Here is a 20,368-nt window from a genome sequence, read left to right as displayed (position 1 = left end):
CGGGCCATTCAAATTTCACACTTTCTGTAATAGTTCCATCATCGCTGTAGCTATCATCGAGAACCCTTTGACTAGTTTTTGATAATAATTAGCTAGTCCCAAAAAAATTCTAACCTCGGATACGTTTCTTGGTGGTTTCCAGCCAACAACTGCTGAAATTTTACTCGGATCAACTCTGATGCCTTGAGCCGATACTATGTATCCTAGAAAACTGACTTCTCAGAGCCAAAACTCACATTTACCAAATTTAGCAGATAATTGTTTAACTCGCAAGGTTTGCAACACAATTCTCAAATGCTTGGCATGCTCGGACTCATCTCGGGAATATATCAGAATATCGTCCATAAATATCACAAAAAATCTGTCTAAATACGATCTCAAGATTTTATTCATCAAATCCATAAATACTGCAGGTGCATTAGTTAAACCAAATGGCATCACAAGAAATACATAGTGTCCATACCTGGTTCTGAACGCAATTTTTGGCACATCCGAATCTTTAACTCGTAGTTGATAGTAGCTAGAACGAAGATCAATCTTCGAGAATACGGTGGCACCTTTCAACTGATCGAATAGATCGTCAATTCAGGACAGTGGATATTAGTTCCTGATTGTAACCTTGTTGAGCTGACGGTAGTCAATACACAATCTTATTGATCCGTCCTTTTTTTAACAAACAGAACCGGTGCAACCCAAGGTAAGAAACTGGGTCGAGCAAAACCCCTATCTATCAATTCCTACAGTTTTGCTTTCAACTCTTTTAACTCTATAGGAGTCATTCTTTAAGGTGCTACCGATATTGGTAATGTCCCCAGTGCTAATTCAATAGCAAACTCAATATCTATGATTGGCAGTAATTCAGGTAATTCCTCTGGAACCACATCAGGATACTCGCAAACCACTGGCACTAACTCAAGCTTCGATTCAAACACTTTAGAATCCAATACATAAGCAAGGTAAGCATTGCAACCTTTTCTCACATATTTCTTCCTTGACATAGTTGTATAACAACCGACAACCCACTCACATTATCTAATTCAATACGAAGCGTCTTACCGTTCTGACATTTCAATACAATAAGCTTTAGTCTATAGTTTACAATAGTGTCGTGTAGATTTAGTTAGTCCATGCCCAAGATCACATCAAATTCATCAAACGGTAATAGCATCAAATCAGTAGGAAAACTATAACCCCGAGTCATCAAAGGATAACTCTTGCAAACCTTATCAACTAGCACATACTAACCTAGGAGGTTCGATCCTTTAACCATGAATTCAGTGGAGTCAACAGGTAAATTCTTACTAGATACTAAATTTGTAGAAACATACGAATAGGTTGATCCTGGATCAATCAAAGCAGTAAAATCAATATCAAAAATAGAGAAAGTACCGACAATAACATCTGGCGCAGAAGCATCCTCTCACGCGCGAATAGCATAATCCCTGGTTGGTGCTCAAGTCTTGGATCTCATGGCAGAGTCTTTTGTTACACCGTCACTGCCACTCACTTTTTTGGGATTACAAGGTGGTCTACCTCTCGCAGAAATGTTGCTGAGCCTCGTGGTCTGAGCTTTCTCTTTCTCAAATTTCTCTGGGCAATCTCTAAGATAGTGATCTAAGGAGCCACACTTGAAACACGCTTCATTCTTTAATTGACACTCACCATAATGTGGTCCTTTACAGTGCTTACACTCGGGCCAAACAACTCAAACACTACCCACACTTGCTACAGATGTAGCTTGAGGTTTTGGACTCGAACGCCGGTTACCTCTGTCTTTACTAGAGTACCCCACTGAAATTGTAGAATGGTTGTGATGTTCTTTTGATATCTTAGATGCCAACTGATATGACTTCCTATTCGATCTCTTTCTCAAGTCTCTTGCTTCAAAATCAATATGTCTTTTCTCTTTACTCAACTCATTGGCTTTGTACACTCGATCAACTAAGAAAACAAATTATTTTAGATCAAGAATTCCAACTAGAAGCTTTATGCCCTCATTTAATCCTTCTTTGGACCTCTTGCACATAACAGTCTTGGTCAGGATACATTCACAGCCATATTTACTCACTCTGACAAATTACCACTCATACTTTGATACAGACATACGGCCCTGTTTGAGCTTAAGAAATTCTTTGTGTTTCTTATCCAGAAACCTTTGACTAATGTATTTCATTCAGAACTCGATTTGAAAGAATCCCCAAGTGATCTGCTCTCTCAACACTATAGAAATCAACATATTGCACCACTGATAAGCCAAATCTTTCAACAGTGATACCCTACACTTAACAGACTCGACCGATGAATAAGACAGTTCGTCAAAAACACTGATTGTATTCTCTAACCAGAATTATGCTCTCTTGGGATCATCTTAAATAGTAGCTCTGAATTCTTCAACCCCGTATTTATGAATCTTATCAACAGGTTGCTTACTAACTCATATAGGTTTCAAACCTTGAGGAATAACGGGAACTGGTTGGGGAGCAGGAGGGGGTGGAGGTTATTGAGCATCCGAGTTCATCCATACGAACTCAGTAAACCATTCATTCATCATCTAGAAGAAGGCTTCCTTAGCCTCTCCTTCTCGGCCCTCAGATATGAGCCTTGTACCGTTCGATGCTACTCCGTGAACGGATTGAGCATTACTCTCAACTTCATCAGAGTCAGCTTGGTTGGATGTCATTGTTATATAAAACATGTTTTAAAATAGTTAGGAGATATCACACTATCACAGGTTATATAATGGCACGTATAGCTAGACTCATACACGCTACGTTTAGTCTGGGAATCGACTAAACTATATCTCTAATACCAATAAATGTAACACTCATAGCCCGTATCCATAGCCAGAACAGGTTTAGGGAGTATTACCTGAGTTTTCAAATCAAACAAACATAAATGTCAAACATTTCAAATCTTATCAATAAACATATTAAAATCAATCGAAATCATACATATTGTCCCTTATACGAGCCCTTGAGGACCTAAAAACATGTTAGAAACAAGTCGGGACTAAATGAGAAACTCAAAATTTTTTTCAGAAAATAGTGAAATTTTTCAACACTGGAGGGGTCACACGGCCGTGTGGCTAAGCCATGTGGTCATTTGAAGTACGGACACACGACCATGTCCTAGCCTATATTCGTGCCCATGTAACTTTTTTGCTTGGGTCACACAGCCAAGCCACACGCCTGTGTGCCAGGCTATGTACCATTTAAACTAACTTCACACGCCTATGTATCAGGCTTTGTGCTAGGCCGTGTCACAGCCTGACTTGCAACCCTCTAAAAGCTACAAGGGACATACAGCCGTGTCGCCTAGCCATGTGTCACAAATGGCTGAGACACACACCCGTGTGGGCGAAAATAGGTCATTTTACAAGCCATTTTTCTCACCCACCAAGGCATATACCTAAAACCAAAATACACATATATACAAGCCATAACAAGGCATCCAAACCAAGCATAAGCAAGTCCTATATATATGGTATAACATCATACAACCAATATGCCCTTAGGCACCTCAAATGAAAATGACAATATATAAACATGTGTAACCATGTATTCAATTTGACCAAATAATCAACTAAATTATATGCATATTTGCATCAATACATATCATGTAATTGACTTACCAAAATATACCAAATGGTACTAATCATGCCATTCAATCAGTAGCATCTATAATCATGTAAGCTATTCAAACAAAGTACCAATTCTCAACATTTCCAATAAGTCACAAGCCATATATAATATGCATATTCAACCATCATTTCATCTTTTATCATTCAACCATATTAAGTCATTCATCAACCATTATAAGGCTAATATTTACATGCCATGAACTATGCTCATATTGTCATCGAAGTGCTAAATCACACACCAAACTAAATGGTCATTTCCAACAACCAAACACATGGCCAACATTAGTCGCAATACCTATACATGCCATGACAACCAAAATTAAACAACCGAAAGTACCAAAAGAGCCGATGGATAGTGTGATATAGCTCCGACAAGCTTCCAACCCGAATGAGCTTCCGATGCATTATAAAACATGGAAAATAACATAGAGTAAGCATTTAAACTTAGTTAGTTCGTATAAGTTAAAACATAACTTACTGTTTAATCACAAAATAGGTAAGATAAACATAGTATATCCCAACATAATTTGGTCAAATGCCTAAGCACATATACACCAACCATGTTAGCCATGTAAATACATATACAAACCAATAATCATGGATGGGCACAACAATTTATTAAGTTTCATATACTTGTATCATCCAATTCAATTTTCCATATACCATGTAACAACATTTCCATAGAATTCATATGTACCCCTGTAATAATCCGTAATGAACGCTTATAATTTCATATCAAAATAATGCCCGTTGCACCATTTAGAATATTGTTGGGTACCCGGGATAGCTCACACAAAGTGTGCTAACACATGTAACTGTAATCCATCAAATCCTATACATGTATGCTCATACGAGCTCTGAATCGGTATGCTCATTTGAGCTGTAAATTGGTATGCTCCCATGAGCTGTAAATCGGTATGCTCTCATGAACTGTGGGTTGAAACATAGCTACACGATACTGCTCACAGGTGCTGTGGAGTTTTCGCAACACATGCAAGACCTCAGCCATCAGTAGGACGGTCAGGACCAGTACCCAAATCATGTAAACCCTAATGACATTTCATTTGTATCCTATGAATTCCTAAGGCTCAAACGGGCTTGGTAATCATCGTACATCGTTGGATTTACAATTGGTATATATGTATGACATTTTCAAAAAAATGTATAATTTAATTAAAAACATATAAACTTAATTTAATTACACAAACTTACCTCGACGAGTAAATGTATATTCGAAGGCGACTAATCTTAGACTTTATCTTTGCCCCGATCTAAAGTCATACGAGGTTTGTCTTGATCTATACGGATATATTTAGCTCAATTCAATATGTATTATATTCAATTTAACCGAAAATCATATTTTAGCAAAATTGCCATTTTGCCCCTATACTTTTAATTTCTTTGCAATTTAGTCTCTAGTTTATAAAAATGGAAATTCATAAAATTCCACCACAACCCACTATGGCCAAATATAAATAAAGTCCCTAACAAGCCTTATATTTCATTTAGTTCAGAAATTCACCATGTATAATTTTCTATTTTTCAATTTAATCCCTAATTGATAATTTCATAAAAAATCACTTTACAAAAGTTATTTATCTAACAACAACCATTCATTTTCTATCATCAAACATCAAAACTCATGTATATTTTGCAGTGGCAAAACCCTAATAGTTTAACAATTTCACAAATTAGTCCCCGAGCTAGCTAGATTAAGCTAAAATGATCTCGAAAACATAGAAATAATTGAAAACAGGACAAAAATTCTTACCAAAGCAAGGTAATTTTTTTTGCCAAAAATTTAAGCTCCCATGGCTTTCTTTTTCTTATGAAAATCGGTTGAAGAAGAAACAGAAGATGAAAGCTTGTTTTATTTTATTAAATTTATCATTAATTACCAATTTACTTAATTAACCTTTAAAAACTTTAAAAATTACACAAAATGCCAAGCCATCATATTCCACTATCTTATTTATGTTCTAATTACCATTTAAGGACTCATACTTCAAGGTTCTATAGCTATTTAATACCTTTAGCTACTAGAACTCAACTTTTGCACATTACGCGATTTAGTTCTTTTTATCAAATTGAGCATGTAAATGGTAAAATTTCTTAATTAAATTTTTATACGGTATTGCTATCATTTTGTAGGCAGTAAAATAGTAATAAAATAAATTTTTTGACTTCGAATTTGTAGTCCGGAAACCACTGTCCTGATTTCACTAAAAACGGGCTATTACAAAGTTAGTTATTTGATTTTAATATTGCATACGTGATTATTCCTCTACAAATTGTTATTCTTTTTTACCACAGCCTAATTCATATAGTTTATAGTAATAGCTTAATGAAATTAATCCTATCTAATCCTTGAGAAGACGATCTTACTTACTACTTTATTACTTGATTCGTCGTGTACACTTGCACATTTGTATATTATATTCACAAGCGGCAATATCAACGTAATAATTTTGGGAAAATTTGCTAAGTGATCCCGATGGTTGATGTACATCCATTTTATGTTTGGTTGTCGTATGCTAGCATGATTAAATGTTAATTTGAGGTTGCATGTCTTAATATTCGCATGTTTGGTTTAGTAACAAAAGAAATTAAAGATGCTTGTGTATTAAATGTGACGGTTATGATGAATTCAATGTGAGATGATGGTGTAGCATCCTAAAACTCGGGCTCGATGACTGAGCTGGGTATAAGGTGTTACAAACTTGGTTCCATAACAAAGCTTAAATAAGTTGTTACAAACTTCGATATAGCTAGGTATAGGGTGTTACAAACTTGGTTCCTCAATTTGGTTCCACATACACATCAAACGCAATAAAAAGGTATTACAAACAACAACAAACAGAATTAAATCATTCTAAAATCATATCCTCTTAACCTTTAATATCGAAGGCCTAACTAGTTTTACCGAAATAGTTGTTCAACCTCTCAAATCTTTTCAGCTTAGATTTCTACTTCATACATCCTAAATAACATCTAATTACAGATCTAAACAAGTGCTAACATATTGCTTAGTGAGCCAAACTCACTTTCACATTAGAGGTGTGTGCATAAATCAAACTATTTGTAAGGCATATTAAGTCACAATTCACCATATACAACCACATCACACATTTATCGATTCATATCACATATAATCTTATTTATCAAATAATCAAAACTCAAGTTAGAATACTTAATTTTAGGACTTAGATTAGATGTTTTGATCACCTAATCCCCCTTTAACTCACTATTTTGTGTATTAATTATAGCACACAAGACACCTTACCTTAGCAACTTACTTCCACAACAAAGCTCAAGTAAGCTTTTGTTTGCCTTTGTCCTTGGTTGCGGATGATCCCAAATGAGTTGGCAATTCACATACACATCAAACATAATATGAAGGCATTACGAATAGCAACAAACACAATTAATTCATTCTAAAATAAAAATTCAAATCCTCTTAACCTCTATACCGAAGATTTAACTAGTTTTGCAGAAATAGGTTTTCAACCACTCAAATCTTGTCTCTAAGAATAGATTCCGACTTCATACATCCTAAATATCATTTAATTACATATCTAAACAAGTGCTAACATATTGCTCATTGAGAGAAACTCACTTTCATATGAAAGGTGTGTGCATAAGTGAAACTACCACAAGACATATCCAGTCACATATTCAACATATACAATCACATCACACATTTAGCCATTCACATCATATATAATCTTGTTTATCAAATAATCAAAACTCAAGTAAGAGTACTTACTTCTAGGACTTAGATAAGATGTTTTGATCACCTGAGCCCCCTTTAACTCACTGTTTTGTGTATTAATTATAACACACAAGACCGTTCACCTTAGCAACTTACTTCTATAACAAAGCTCAAGTAAGCTTTTGTTTGCCTTTGTCCTTGGTTGCGAACACTCCCAAATAAGTTGGTACTTTAGATACACATCAAAAATAATACGAAGGTATTACGAACAACAACAAATATAATTAAATCATTCTAAAATCACAAATTAATGCCTTTTAACCTTTATACCGAAGGCTTAACTGGTTTTGCCGAAATAGATGTTTAACCACCCAAATCTCATTTTAAGTTAGAAATCACTTTAAAACAAAAGCTTAGCTAGGTAATACGAGATCTATCATTTTCAAGCAAAAAATCAACTTAAAATCAATTGATCTATTGAAATCTTGATTATATAATTTATATCTCGAATTGAAATAACTGCTCACTTAGTTTAATCATAAAAAACCAGAATCTCTACAATAAAATTACTTAAGGATTTCTTAAATAGTGATTTGAATTATGTATTATTTTTAAGTGCTTGAAATATGGAATAGGTACTTTTGGTTCAGTTAAAGTGGATTCACACCATATGGAAACTTTGTAAACAGTATGTCACGTTGTCACGACGAACCTTTAACGTCGCGATGCTATTCACTGTTTGTTCAAAGTCACGAAGTGGTACCCCGACGTCGTGTCACCAATCTGAAAATTTTTAATATTGTGCATTTTAGTCCTTAAACGACCTCGAATTATCAAAAAAGCTTTCGTAATCTTGTTTAAAACTCGATTATAATTGTAAAATATGTTATGATCATACAATGAACTTAATCAACTGTATGAATTGTTAAATTGATCATAGTTGCTCCGGTAATGAATGTGATATCTCGTAACTCGGACCTAGCGAACGGATCGGGTATGGGGTGTTACAATTCTATTCAAATAATAACTCTATTTTAAAATTAACACAATTTTTAAAATTAATAACTACAAATTTAAAATCTAATTATTTTTAAATGTGTAGTTATCACAACTTCTATTAAGTTATAATTGTTTTAAAAGTACAATTATCAAAACTTCTATTTTATTTGAACTTTTTTTAATTATTAATCTTAAATTATATGCTATAATTATTTTTAATAATAAATTTAGTAATAAGATAAAAAATAATGAGTATTTTCGTCAATTCAAGTTTTTTTTGAACCTCATGTTTATATAAATATATATTATACTATATAACTTACAGATAATTAGCAAATGTAAATATGTTTGAAATTAAAAAGGAAAAATATAAATATGCATTTTATAAGTATCAGATGTCTACTATAGTTATCAACATCTGTATTAGATTTGTACAAGTAAATGCTTCTCAATGTCCAAAGTGATCTAGGGTTTATCATATTCCCCTCTCAAATGTTCTTATATTCTTTTACACGAATTGGAACTTATATCTCAATGAATTTTTGTTGTCATTCACCCATTCTACTAAAACTATACCACGTAGGTCAGATTATCTGCCGAAAACTAATGGCACAGACGCCCTGTGATCCACGATACATTTCCCGGGTACGCTTTATTTATTTATCTATTTTGAGGGTAGGGTACGCTTTAATTAATCGCCACAAAATAAATAAAAAGCCTCAAAAGTCATTTCAGTCTTGAATGTAACACTCAACTTTTCTTCTCATCTTTTTCAGTCTTAAACTTACACTACCATATTTTAGTTTCCGTTTTTAACTGTATCCAATCCACATGAATGATTTGGTTAGACAGCGATCAATCTCACTAAAGAATCAGACTCAAAAGCTACTTTGATAAGAAAAATTTCTTTTCTTCACTCAATTAATTGAGTTTTAAATTCACAATATTTTGCAATCCTATTTTAATTCTATTTTGAAACTTAGCCTTCATTATTCTAGTATATAAGTTATCAATAAGCATTATTGTATTTTATGTTACCAGGGAATTAACATGCCAACATTTTGCTATAGAATTCTTTTCAACATTTTGGGATAATTTTATCTTCGAGCTAAAATCTAATTTTCTCCTTAATTTCCTCACAAAGAAAAACCAGCTAGCTATAGTTGTCCATGAAATGACGAGTGCATATTAGGATTTTTTGTTTGTATTCATAGCAAGTTAAAAATGTTAGGTTTGCATTACAGTAATGTGATGAACCTTTTTTTATTTAATATTGTATGCTTTACAAGTCTAATAAAAGTAGAAGTAGTTTATTTTAATGTATCGTTTAGGGTTTGTGCGGTGGGCCATGTATGCCATGTGCTTGCATGTGCTGTGTCTTTCTCTTATAGTCCCACCACTGCTTTTCACTTGAGCAAATAAATGGGGTTCCTACACATTTCTCTCTCATTTCTCCTCCCTCTCTCTCTGAACCTCTTTCTTCGATTCTGATACACTTTCTTGGATCTGTTGAACTGCTTTCCCTCTCTGCAACTTCGTTTCCGCTTCTTCTCTCTAGATTAAATTTTTTGCTATTTTCTCTTTCTATACAAGAACAAGTTTTAGCAAGGTACGTACTGGCTTTGGTTTAATATTATTTTATATTTAGTACTTTAACCTTGAGCATATCTATCCAGCAGCTAAACTAAGCTTAAGCAATGCTGTGTACTGTATAGTCACAATCTTGATCTCTTGGTTTACGCTTCTGTCCGCACCAATGTTTTCTTCTTTGAAACCCTAGCTAGCTACTTCTCTTGCCTCCTGTATTTTGCTTTATCTTTAAACTTAAATCTTCGATTCATGACATATTCTTTTCCCATTTTACTTCAATATAAGAATTAGGTGAAACTGAGAAATGTGACTATTCGGGTGATAGTTATCGTTTGAAAGGACCGTAGTATATAATATAACAAATGTACTGATACCACATTGGAACTCATAATTCCCTTCCTTTGTGCAGGATGCGTTCTCCTTTTTCACTGAAGCAGGAATTTCTCAAGAAATGGATACTGGGTCTCCAAAGATGTCGTTCCTCAAAGAAGAATATGAGCATCTTCGAGAGAAAAAAGGTTATTAAGTTGTCAGCAGATGTAGCCATGGCTTCTGCAAGAAAGGGCACAACTTGTTGGAGTCGAGCTCTCATTGCCGATGCCGTTAAAGAAGGCAATGCTGACAAACATCTAGCTGAGAAAATATTGGGTCCGGCGTCAGAGAGGCAACCGACGAAGAAGGTTCCAGTAGGAGCAATGGCATACAACAAGAGGATCAGAAGCAAGAAGATCCTGAAAAGGAGTAGCGTAATCCGAAGAACAATAAAATGTGCACCTCAAGCGGCTCGACCGAGCTCTATTGTGAAAACGTTGGTTGGGAAAAGAAGACAAATTTTGAGAAGTCTAATCCCTGGGGGAGAATTTATGAATGGCGTCTCTTTGATTGAGGAAACCCTAGATTATATCATATCACTCCGAGCTCAGGTTGATGTAATGCGAAGTCTTGCCAGTGCTTCAAAGCTAGTGAACCTTAATTAAGAGCATCAATGGTAAATTGCTCTTCAGTTAATTATTTAATATATCTTTATAATATCTTTATTTTTTTCTCTTGGGCCCAACGCTTAGCTAGCTAAATGAAAGGAAATGGGAAGCTGGAACAGTTGAGGCATGCCTGTACAGATGAACTATATATATGTAAGCCAATCAAGGCTTTCATTTCAATCTTCTACAAGACCTTGTTGACTTGCATTAAGTTTTTAATGACAAGCATAAGTTTCTTATATATTTGTAGTTTCTATGCCTAGTTTAAAACCAAGTATATTATGCTTCATCTTCTAATTTATATTGTGCTAAATCATCTTATTCTTTTGACTTTTCCTTTTTCGTCTAAAAAAAATCATATACTGTTCCATAAATGCTCAGCATAGGAAACAAACGGTAATGAGATTTGTTTGATTATCAGCGGCTACAGGAAATAACCAAATATAATCTGTAAACATATAAATGACTGAAAGATAAATAAATGGAACATGGTTTCAAAAAGTATTAATTCGCTTAGTAGCATGAATAAGTGTACATATACATTTCAAAGAACATTTAGCAACTCGATGAATAGATGTTGGGTGTGCATGTGGAGAGAGAAAGAGAGAGTGAAAATGAGAGGGAATAATTCGGTGCAAACGATGAATGCATGCGAATAAAAAAGGCTTACCATTTGGAGTATTTCTTAAACAGCTGTGTTATTCTTTTCTGTGCTTTTTTTGGTTAAGAAAACTGATCAAAGGGCTTTGTATTATTGAGGTATATGTAAAACAGAAAAAAAAAGGGGGGGGGGGAATAAGAGAAAAACAGCTTTTGGTCATATTTCAATGAAAGCTATCTATAAAAACTAAAACTTGCACATCCGTGCAACACCTTCACTTCAAAGCATGTTAGTGTGACAACAGCAAGGAACAGTGAAGCTGCTTTCAAAACAAAGATCGAACATTTGCTCATATATAGCATATCTTAACTTATTTTGTCTAGCTGTGTCAAAATATAGAAGTAACCACTCTGGTAGTATTAGTGGTTAGTTTGGTTAGTTTGTTATTCAAACTGTTATGTTGTTAGCACCAGTTATTTGCAGTAGCTAACTCATATACTCTATAAATACTATTGTTGTATAATTCAATGGATTAGAATAATAAAACAGAATACCTTTTCTTCATATTCAATGATATTTTACTTAGCTCACTCTGGATCTTAACATGGTATCAGTCGCCTCGATGTTGGAGTCCTGATTTTCATTCACACTCATGACTACCACTACTTCTGCTAATTTTGCTTTTGCCGAGCCTGGCTGTTCGACGTTTACTGGTGATTAGATCATTAACTCCTTTCCTCACCATGACACTGTTAAGCTAGATAATGGAATTTTCGTTCAATGGTAGCAACACATTCAGTTAATCGTTAAAGGTTACGAATTGACAGGGTTTTTGGATGGGACATTACTTGCTCTGCCGCGTTTCGTGCAATCATCTCAAGGATCTCTCTTTCCAAATCTGAATGCATCTGCATTTACTCAACAAGATCGATTGCTTGCCTCCTGGTTACTCTGTACTATTCATCCCTCGCTGTTATCCTCCTTTATTGACGCTTGAACGACCTGTGATGTTTGGACTACGACCACTCGTCTCTTCGCAACAGTCACTGGTGCGAAGTTGTAAAGAATTCGTCATGAATTGCATTCTGTTAAGAAAGGTAACCTCTCAATCAAAGACTATATAGCAAGAATACAAAATACCTATGCCTTGATCGATGCCTCTAGCTCTCGGATCTCGCAGGCAGAGAAAGTTGAGATTATCCTTGTAGGTCATCCACCGGAGTTCGATGCTGTGATTACGTTAGCATTATTCTCATCTGAACGCTTGCCATTTCAGCGTCTCGTTGATTTGCTACTCGAATATGAGAGTCGACAGTTGCGAGCGCTTCCAGAGGTGCTGATCCATGCCAATCTTACGGAGTCTATTCCATCGCCATCGCTGGTGGAGTCGGTTCGTGGTGGCCGCCCTCTGACTAGCGGTCGTGGTAGAGGGTTTTACTCTCGAATTTAGTGCCAAATATGTGGTCGATTTAGGCATTTAGCCTAGCGATGCTATTATCGCTATAATCGTGATTTTGACGGACGTCGATGGCTTGAGCGTCAAGTTCTGCTGCTGGCCTATCGTTGCAGTCGCAGTCGTGTGCTCCTAATGGTTTTGCTAGCTTCTCGATAGTGCCGAATGATTTTCCTTTGAAGGATTTTGTGTTGCGCCTCACTTGCATCTGTTACCTCCTAGGTTTTCTAACCCATTTGTTAATTTTGGTGATGGATTTTGGTGCACGAATGGGTCAGGTTTACATGTTGGGCCTGGGCATTTGACGCATCAATTTGCGCTTGGTCCAGACTCACAGTTTAGGCTACGTGCTGTTGATTTTGGGACTAATGCTATTACTGGTAGATCAAAAGAATATGGCCCTTGTCTACCCGTCCATGATAGCCCTTCTGGTCCCCATTATGAATTTGGACCGCAGGCAAACAATATTCCAAGTGGACCAACGTCCAATTATGTGGAATTTCCTAATTACCTTAGGCATGGGCGTGAACTTGAGCCTTCTAGGGACGGTGATTTTCCTGCATCTGGGCCCTCAATTCCTTGGTGGACCAAACCAAGGGCTTGTGTATATACTGGTTTGATCCGTGTGTTGGGCTCCCTTGTCTACCCAATTTACATGTGTCTGATGTGTCCAACTCTACTGGGTCTAATATTCATACTACTCAGTTTGGGTCCAATCTTGATGGCACTGATTCCTATGTTCCATTTCCCGTTGGAACTGCGTCCTGGAATCTATATTCAAGGGCCACACACAATCTCTGTCGCGATGCTTCTGCGTTAAATGATTCTACCCCTTACTCAAGTACATATTCTCTCTTAATTGGTGACGAGACTTCCACCAGGATCATGTCTGTTGGTAATTCAGTAATTCCTACACAGCATAAATTACTTAGCTTATCTAATGTTTTGTGTGTTCCGACTATACGGAAGAATATTCTATCTGTGTCTCAGTTTGCCACTGATAACAATGTGTTTTTTGAATTTCATTCGACTTATTGTGTTGTTAAGGACATCAAGACTCAGGACATTTTGCTGAAGGGCCACATTCGTTATGGGCTCTATCATTTTTCTCCGCAAGTTGAGTCTGTTTCGTTTGCTGTGGCTCCTTCTCTTACCAATGTTGGACTTTAAATTTGAACTGATAGTTGTGACATTTTTACTTGGTGGCACAAACGTCTTGGTCATCCTTTTGCTTTTATTATCAAGACTGTTTTAAATAACTATAATATTACTTGTAATAAGGTTTGCCTTTATAATGTTTGTGTTGCATGTCAAAAAGGAATGTCTCACAAACTGTCCTTTCCAAATTCTACTACTGAATATACTAATCCTTTTGCTTTGGTTGTCTTTGACCTATGGGGACTGCGTTAGTTGCCTGTGGATGAAATTGGTATTATGTCTCATTTATTGGCATGTGCACTCATTTTACTTGGATTTATCTTATTCGTCAGAAGTCTCAAGCGATGGATTACTTTATTTAGTTCCAGCAATTAATCAAAACTCAATTTGGGAAAAATATCTGACAATTCCAGAGTGATTGGGGGGTGAGTTTCAAGCTTTCATGTCCGTATTGGCAAATCAAAGGATAATTCATAGACTATCCTGTCCTCATACATCTGAACAGAATGGGGTGGTTGAGCGAAATCACCGACATATTGTTGACATGGGTCTTACTCTCTTGGCCCAAGTAGATCTTTCTATGGATTATTGGGGCTATGCATGTAGTTGTGCTGTTCATTTCATCAATCGTCTTCCTACCTCATTGTTGAAAGGACAATTTCCGTACAAGGTTCTACTTGGAAAAGATCCAATATATGATCATTTACGAGTATTTGGGTGTTTTTGTTTTTCATATTTTTGTCCATTTTTGCATCACAAGTTGGATTTTCACTCTCAACCATGTATCTTTTTGGGTTATAGCTTTCAACATAGAGGTTATCAATATCTAACACAAAATGGTAAGATTGTTATCTCTCGTCATGTTGTGCTTGATGAATATCGTTTTCTATTTACTAAGTCTGGTCCGGGAGGTTCAACATCTTTGTCAGGTCAATCTCTCTCACCAACATATGTTCCACTTGTTAAGCTTGTCTATTCTCAGCCCTCAGAGCCCTTATCCGCTCATCCTCCTAAGTTTTCTTCACCTTCTAATATTAGTCCCTCGACCTCTGCAATTCCTCACGATAATCTGAGCTCTGGTCCTGAGCCATGTCCTCTCTCCTCTTTTCCTACCGATAACAATATACCCACTAATACTCTAGCCTTTCGTACTATTCAGTCATTTCCTTTACCCCCAACAAACACTCTATCTTCTCCTACTATTTAGTCCTCTCCTTTACCCCCAACAAATACACATCCAATGGTTACTCGGTCTAAGGCCGGCATCTTTAAACCCAAGGCTCTATCAGTTGAAGTTATTGAGTCTAACACGATTCATAAAGCATTTCTACTGCAGAATAGCGTGTCACTGCTCAGGCTGAATACGATGCTGTCATTAATAACTCCACCTGAGAACTTGTTCCATTACTGAGTGGTCGAAAGGTGATCAAGTTTAAATGGATTTTGAAAGTGAAGAAAAATCCTGATGGTACGGTTGCTCGTCGAAAGGCTCGATTAGTAGTTAAAGGGTGTTCTTAGGTACTTGGGTATGATTTCAAGGAAACATTTAGTCTAGTGGTAAAACCTGCTACTATTTAAGTCATTATGTCTATTTCTATCTCGAAGGGCTGGTAGCTTCATCAGGTAGATCTGAATAATGCTTTTTTAAATGGTGATCTTACTGATGAAGTGTTTATGCAGCAACCTCCAGGGTATGTTCAATATGGCTCTAGTGGCAAACCTTTGGTTTGTCGTCTAAAGAATGCATTTATGGGCTACGTTAGGCTCCGTGTGCTTGGTTTGAAAAATTGAAGTGTTTTTTTCTTTCAATTGGTTTTCTTATATCAAAGATTTGATGCATCTCTGTTTATTTAAATTACACCTAACTCCACTATCCATGTCCTTATGTATGTAGATGATATTATTATTACTAGAAGCGTGCCTACATGTATAAATAGTTTTGTTCGGTAGTTGCATACGGAGCTTTCACTTAAGGATATGGGTGATCTCCATTACTTTTTTAGGATTGAGGTCACTCGTTCCTCTAAAGGGTGTCTTCATTTGTGCTAGCGGAAGTACATTCGTGACCTGCTTGACAGGAGTTTTATGACTCATGCAAAGAGTGTTCATACTCCTATGATTAGTTCCTCATCTTTATCTAAGGATGACGGGGATCATCTTAATGACCCTAGTGAATACAGAAGCCTTGCGGGTGCACTGCAGTACATGGTCCTAACTGACCTGATGTTGCTTACGCGATGAATCGTATATGCCAATTTATGCATACGTCCACTACTATACATCTAGTTGCATTAAAACGCATCTTGCGATATTTGTGTGGTACCCTGGATTATGGGATTATTTTTCACTCATCTACTCGGCTCTCTTTAGTCAGTTATGCCGATGCAAATTGGGGGCTAAATTTTGATGATCGTCGTTCTACAACCGGTTACTGTGCATATTTTTGTCACACCCCAATATCATGATGTTCCAAGAAACAACAAGTTATTTCGCGATCCACAGCTGAAGCTGAATATCGGAGTCTTGCTGCAACAACTAGTGATATTGCTTGGTTGGTCTCGTTGCTAAAGGAATTACAACTCCACTCTGATGATTCACCTACTAGTTGGTGTGACAACTCAAGTGTAGTCGCAGTTGCTGTTAATCCTGTCTTGCATTCCAAATTTAAACATGTAGAGCTTTATTTGTTCTTCGTACGCAAGAGAGTTGCTGATGGTTCTATAGTTGTTGGTGAGGTACCTGCGTGTGATCAGGTTGCTCACATTCTTACTAAGCCGTTGTCTGTTTCGTCCTTTGCTCGGTTTCGGATTCTTCTTCGGGTTTTACCCGTCGGGAAGATTGATGAATGTTAAATTATAGAAATAACGACTCTGATATTATTAGTGGTTAGTTTGCTTAGTTTGTTATTCAAATTGTTATGCTGTTAGCAGCAGTTATTTGCAGTAGCTAACTCATATACTCTATAAATACCGTTGTTGTATAATTAGTGGATTAAAATAATAATACAAAATACCTTTTTTTTCATATTCAATGATATTTTACATAGCTCACTATAGATCTTAACATGATGTGGCTTACTTAATATCAAAACTCAAATAGCTAGGTAATATATATGTGGAATGATTTTGCTAAGGGAAATCATATCATTTACTTTTTCTTAAAGTTAAGGCATGCAACCCGCATTTGTAGCAATCGAAAAGTGTGCGATATGCTGAATTGCTTGAAAAGGTAGCACTAAAAATTGTGATTCGTCAGAATTTCTCACCAGAAAACAACTATATATGCCATTATTTTCTATTCTTTTTTTTCTTTTTCTTTTTTCAAAATATGCCATCATTTTCTAGGTAAAGAAGAATATGTCACGTCCATTATTATTCAAATTCCCACTTTGCTTCAATCCAATGTCTTCTATACGTTGATTTGCAAAATTTACATCTACCGATTAATGGAGAAAAGATTTTGAAATAGATTAGATCAGTAATTGCAACAATGTTTTAGCGTAAACAATGCTATCAGCAGTTTGAATTGTTTGAGGTAGAGATGAAGAACAAATATGAATACAATGATAATGATATGTTTATGTAGTTTTGTTTTATTAAGTGTGTGTGGTCTTACTTAGAGAGATGATTCACTATCTTAGTATAACAATCCGAAATTTTTTGGTTAGACATGCCGCACTATTCCGATAATGGAACAATGAATTTTTTGAGAAAATTTAGAAATTTTGTTAGACAAAGAATTTCTTATGAAATAAATTTGATATTGGAATTTGTAAATTATGAAAAGAATTTTGGAAGTGCAAACATGAAAAAAGGGTTAAATTAAAATTTTTAAAAAATTGTAGGGTTAAAGTGAAAATATGACCAAAATGTGAAAGGTGAAATATTATTAATTAATTTGAAAAAAAATAAGTTAGAATATGAATGGTGTGAAAGCATAGGGGAAAAGTTATAATTTTCTCAATTTTATAGGAAAAAGACATAATTTTTACGGTACATAAATTAAAAATTAAAGGTTTTATGTGGATTTTGAAATTTGACTATGATAATTGCTTGTTATTGTGAAAGAATTGTAAAAGAGACAAAAAAAAAAAAGAAAAAGAAAAAGGGGGAAATGGTAATTTTGTCAAAAAGGGCATTTTAATAATTTCTCAATAATTAAATTTGAGAATTATTATTTGGGTGAAATAAGTTTTGGATCAAACGGCTAATGAAATATAAAAGTGGATCATAAACTATTTAAAAAAATTGGGCTTGTTTGTGGACTTGGGTCTTGGACCTTTTAAAGAGTATTTTAAATGGATGAATAAGGGCAAGAACCCCTATTCAGCCATGAACATCCGACCAGCTCCCCCCTTTAGAGGTCTTCTTCTTCTTCTTCATTCTTCCATGATTTTTCTTGAAATTTCTTGAAGATTCTCTTCAGTTACCTTGATTTCTTAACAAAAGTTATTAGAAACCCCTTCCATGAGCTTGAGATCTTCTTTAATCTTTTCTTTTTCAGCTAGAATTTATGGTGTTTCAAGTGAAAGAAACCATGACTAGTGAGAGAAAGCTCATGAAGGATTTATGCGTTTAGTCAATACTATGTTTAAAATAAGAAATTTTTTATGTAAAAGGTAAAGAGCAATGGAAATATTACTTTCCACTATTTAGAACAATTTTATTAAATGTACACATGTATAAGGTTAAATGAAATGTGAAAATATGTATGCAAATAATATGGCACTTTGGTGCCAACATGTGTGATAAAGTAAAAGATTTATCCAATTTATAAATGGCCCTAAAGATTATACGAGAATATGTTTATAATACCCCATAGTAGACTTAGTGACTAGTAAGGACAGAATTGGCATACCATAGGGGTCATTAGCGCGCATGTGTTAGGAGATACAATTCTGACCGTGTATAAAGACTTTGGGTATGTATAGTAGTTTTGCGCATAACACTTATGCATTATAGATCCATTTCTTCATGTCTTTAGATGCAATTGCTTTTAGCGTATTATTCTTGGTGTGTTTGGGTTGGGATCCCTCGTATCTAGTCTTGGGTTGCTAGAATTTTCTATTGACGAAAATGAATTTAAATGTTGATAATAAGCACAAGAAAAACCACAAGAAAAACCTTATGTTGTGAATTAAAGGACTCTTAACGAATTGAGATGAAAATAATAATTTTCTTTAGTAGTGTATGGTCTAATCAACTCACCTTAAATGATATTAAAGAAACTGATAATTCAAGCATACTCTAGTTCAAAGAACTAAAAATGGAGTACATAGTTCATATAGGAAACCTATTATATAAATGAATGTTTTGAAAGAACATATTATAAAACTATGAAGCTATTCTTAGAAGTATAAAATAGGAATTTCAATAAATGAATTGGTTCACAAATGGTTAACATGTAAGTTGTGTTGGAAAAAATCCGGTTTAAAAACGGTTCTTTGTCACACTGGAAAATTAGAAATTTGAAAGCTGAGTCAGTTTGTGATATTTATAATAATAAACTTTTTTCCAAAAAATACTTGTGTTTTGTGTGATATGGATCCTAGACGTTCCTGACTTTCAACAGAATGAACTTTCCCGCTATTCTTGTAAAATGAATCGCTTTGAGTGTGGGCTTGAACAATCGCAAATCAAACATAGAACCAAATATAAATTTCTTACTTTCAGTAGAAAATCAAATCTATCTCTCTATCAATAGAAATCAATAGAATTGCTATTGCCAGAAAATAATAATATCTAAAACTTATGTGTAAATAGCTCTACCAGTGTAATCTATTTATAGGGAGAGATAGAAAAATCCTAATTGAATTAGCAAAATACAAATAATACTTTTCTGATTGAAAAACAAGTCCCTTAGTTCTACTAGGAGAGAAGTGCGGCTAATCCTAGTTAACTATACAAGGGTTTTCACCCCTCAAACTTATTATAAGGGGGGTTTTTGTAACACCCCGAACCCGAGACCGACACCGGAGTCGAACACGAGGTGTTAACAGACTTTAAACCCCTTATAAAAAATATTTCCCAGACACTGCCAATCTGCGTACTAGTCGCTTTAAAAATCATATCTTGAGTTTCACAAATCGAAAATCAGTTTCGTGATTTTTCCCTAAAACTAGACTCATATTCCCATATACATATTTTTTTCTAGAATTTTTAGTCGGGCCAATTAGTACAGTTTATTAGTCAAAGTCTCCCATGTTACAGGGATCGACTACACTGACCTTTGCGCA

At 35.2% G+C, this 20,368-nt stretch overlaps 1 protein-coding gene across 1 annotated transcript; it reads left to right on the top strand.

Annotated features, from left to right (window-relative positions):
* The first annotated feature begins 9,746 nt into the window (after window positions 1-9,746).
* Window positions 9,747-11,220, top strand: LOC107917491 (transcription factor IBH1-like 1). The gene is made up of 2 exons (XM_016846840.2): window positions 9,747-9,960; window positions 10,351-11,220. Exon 2 carries the CDS (start codon window positions 10,352-10,354, stop codon window positions 10,916-10,918), a length of 567 nt encoding a protein of 188 aa, XP_016702329.1. The 5' UTR covers window positions 9,747-9,960; window position 10,351; the 3' UTR covers window positions 10,919-11,220.
* The last annotated feature ends 9,148 nt before the right edge of the window (window positions 11,221-20,368 follow it).

Source organism: Gossypium hirsutum, chromosome D08 (genome assembly GCF_007990345.1).
Source record: "Gossypium hirsutum isolate 1008001.06 chromosome D08, Gossypium_hirsutum_v2.1, whole genome shotgun sequence".
Taxonomy (NCBI): Eukaryota; Viridiplantae; Streptophyta; class Magnoliopsida; order Malvales; family Malvaceae; genus Gossypium; species Gossypium hirsutum.
Note: the sequence above shows the minus strand (reverse complement) of the source record. Positions and strands in the feature narration are given on the sequence as shown.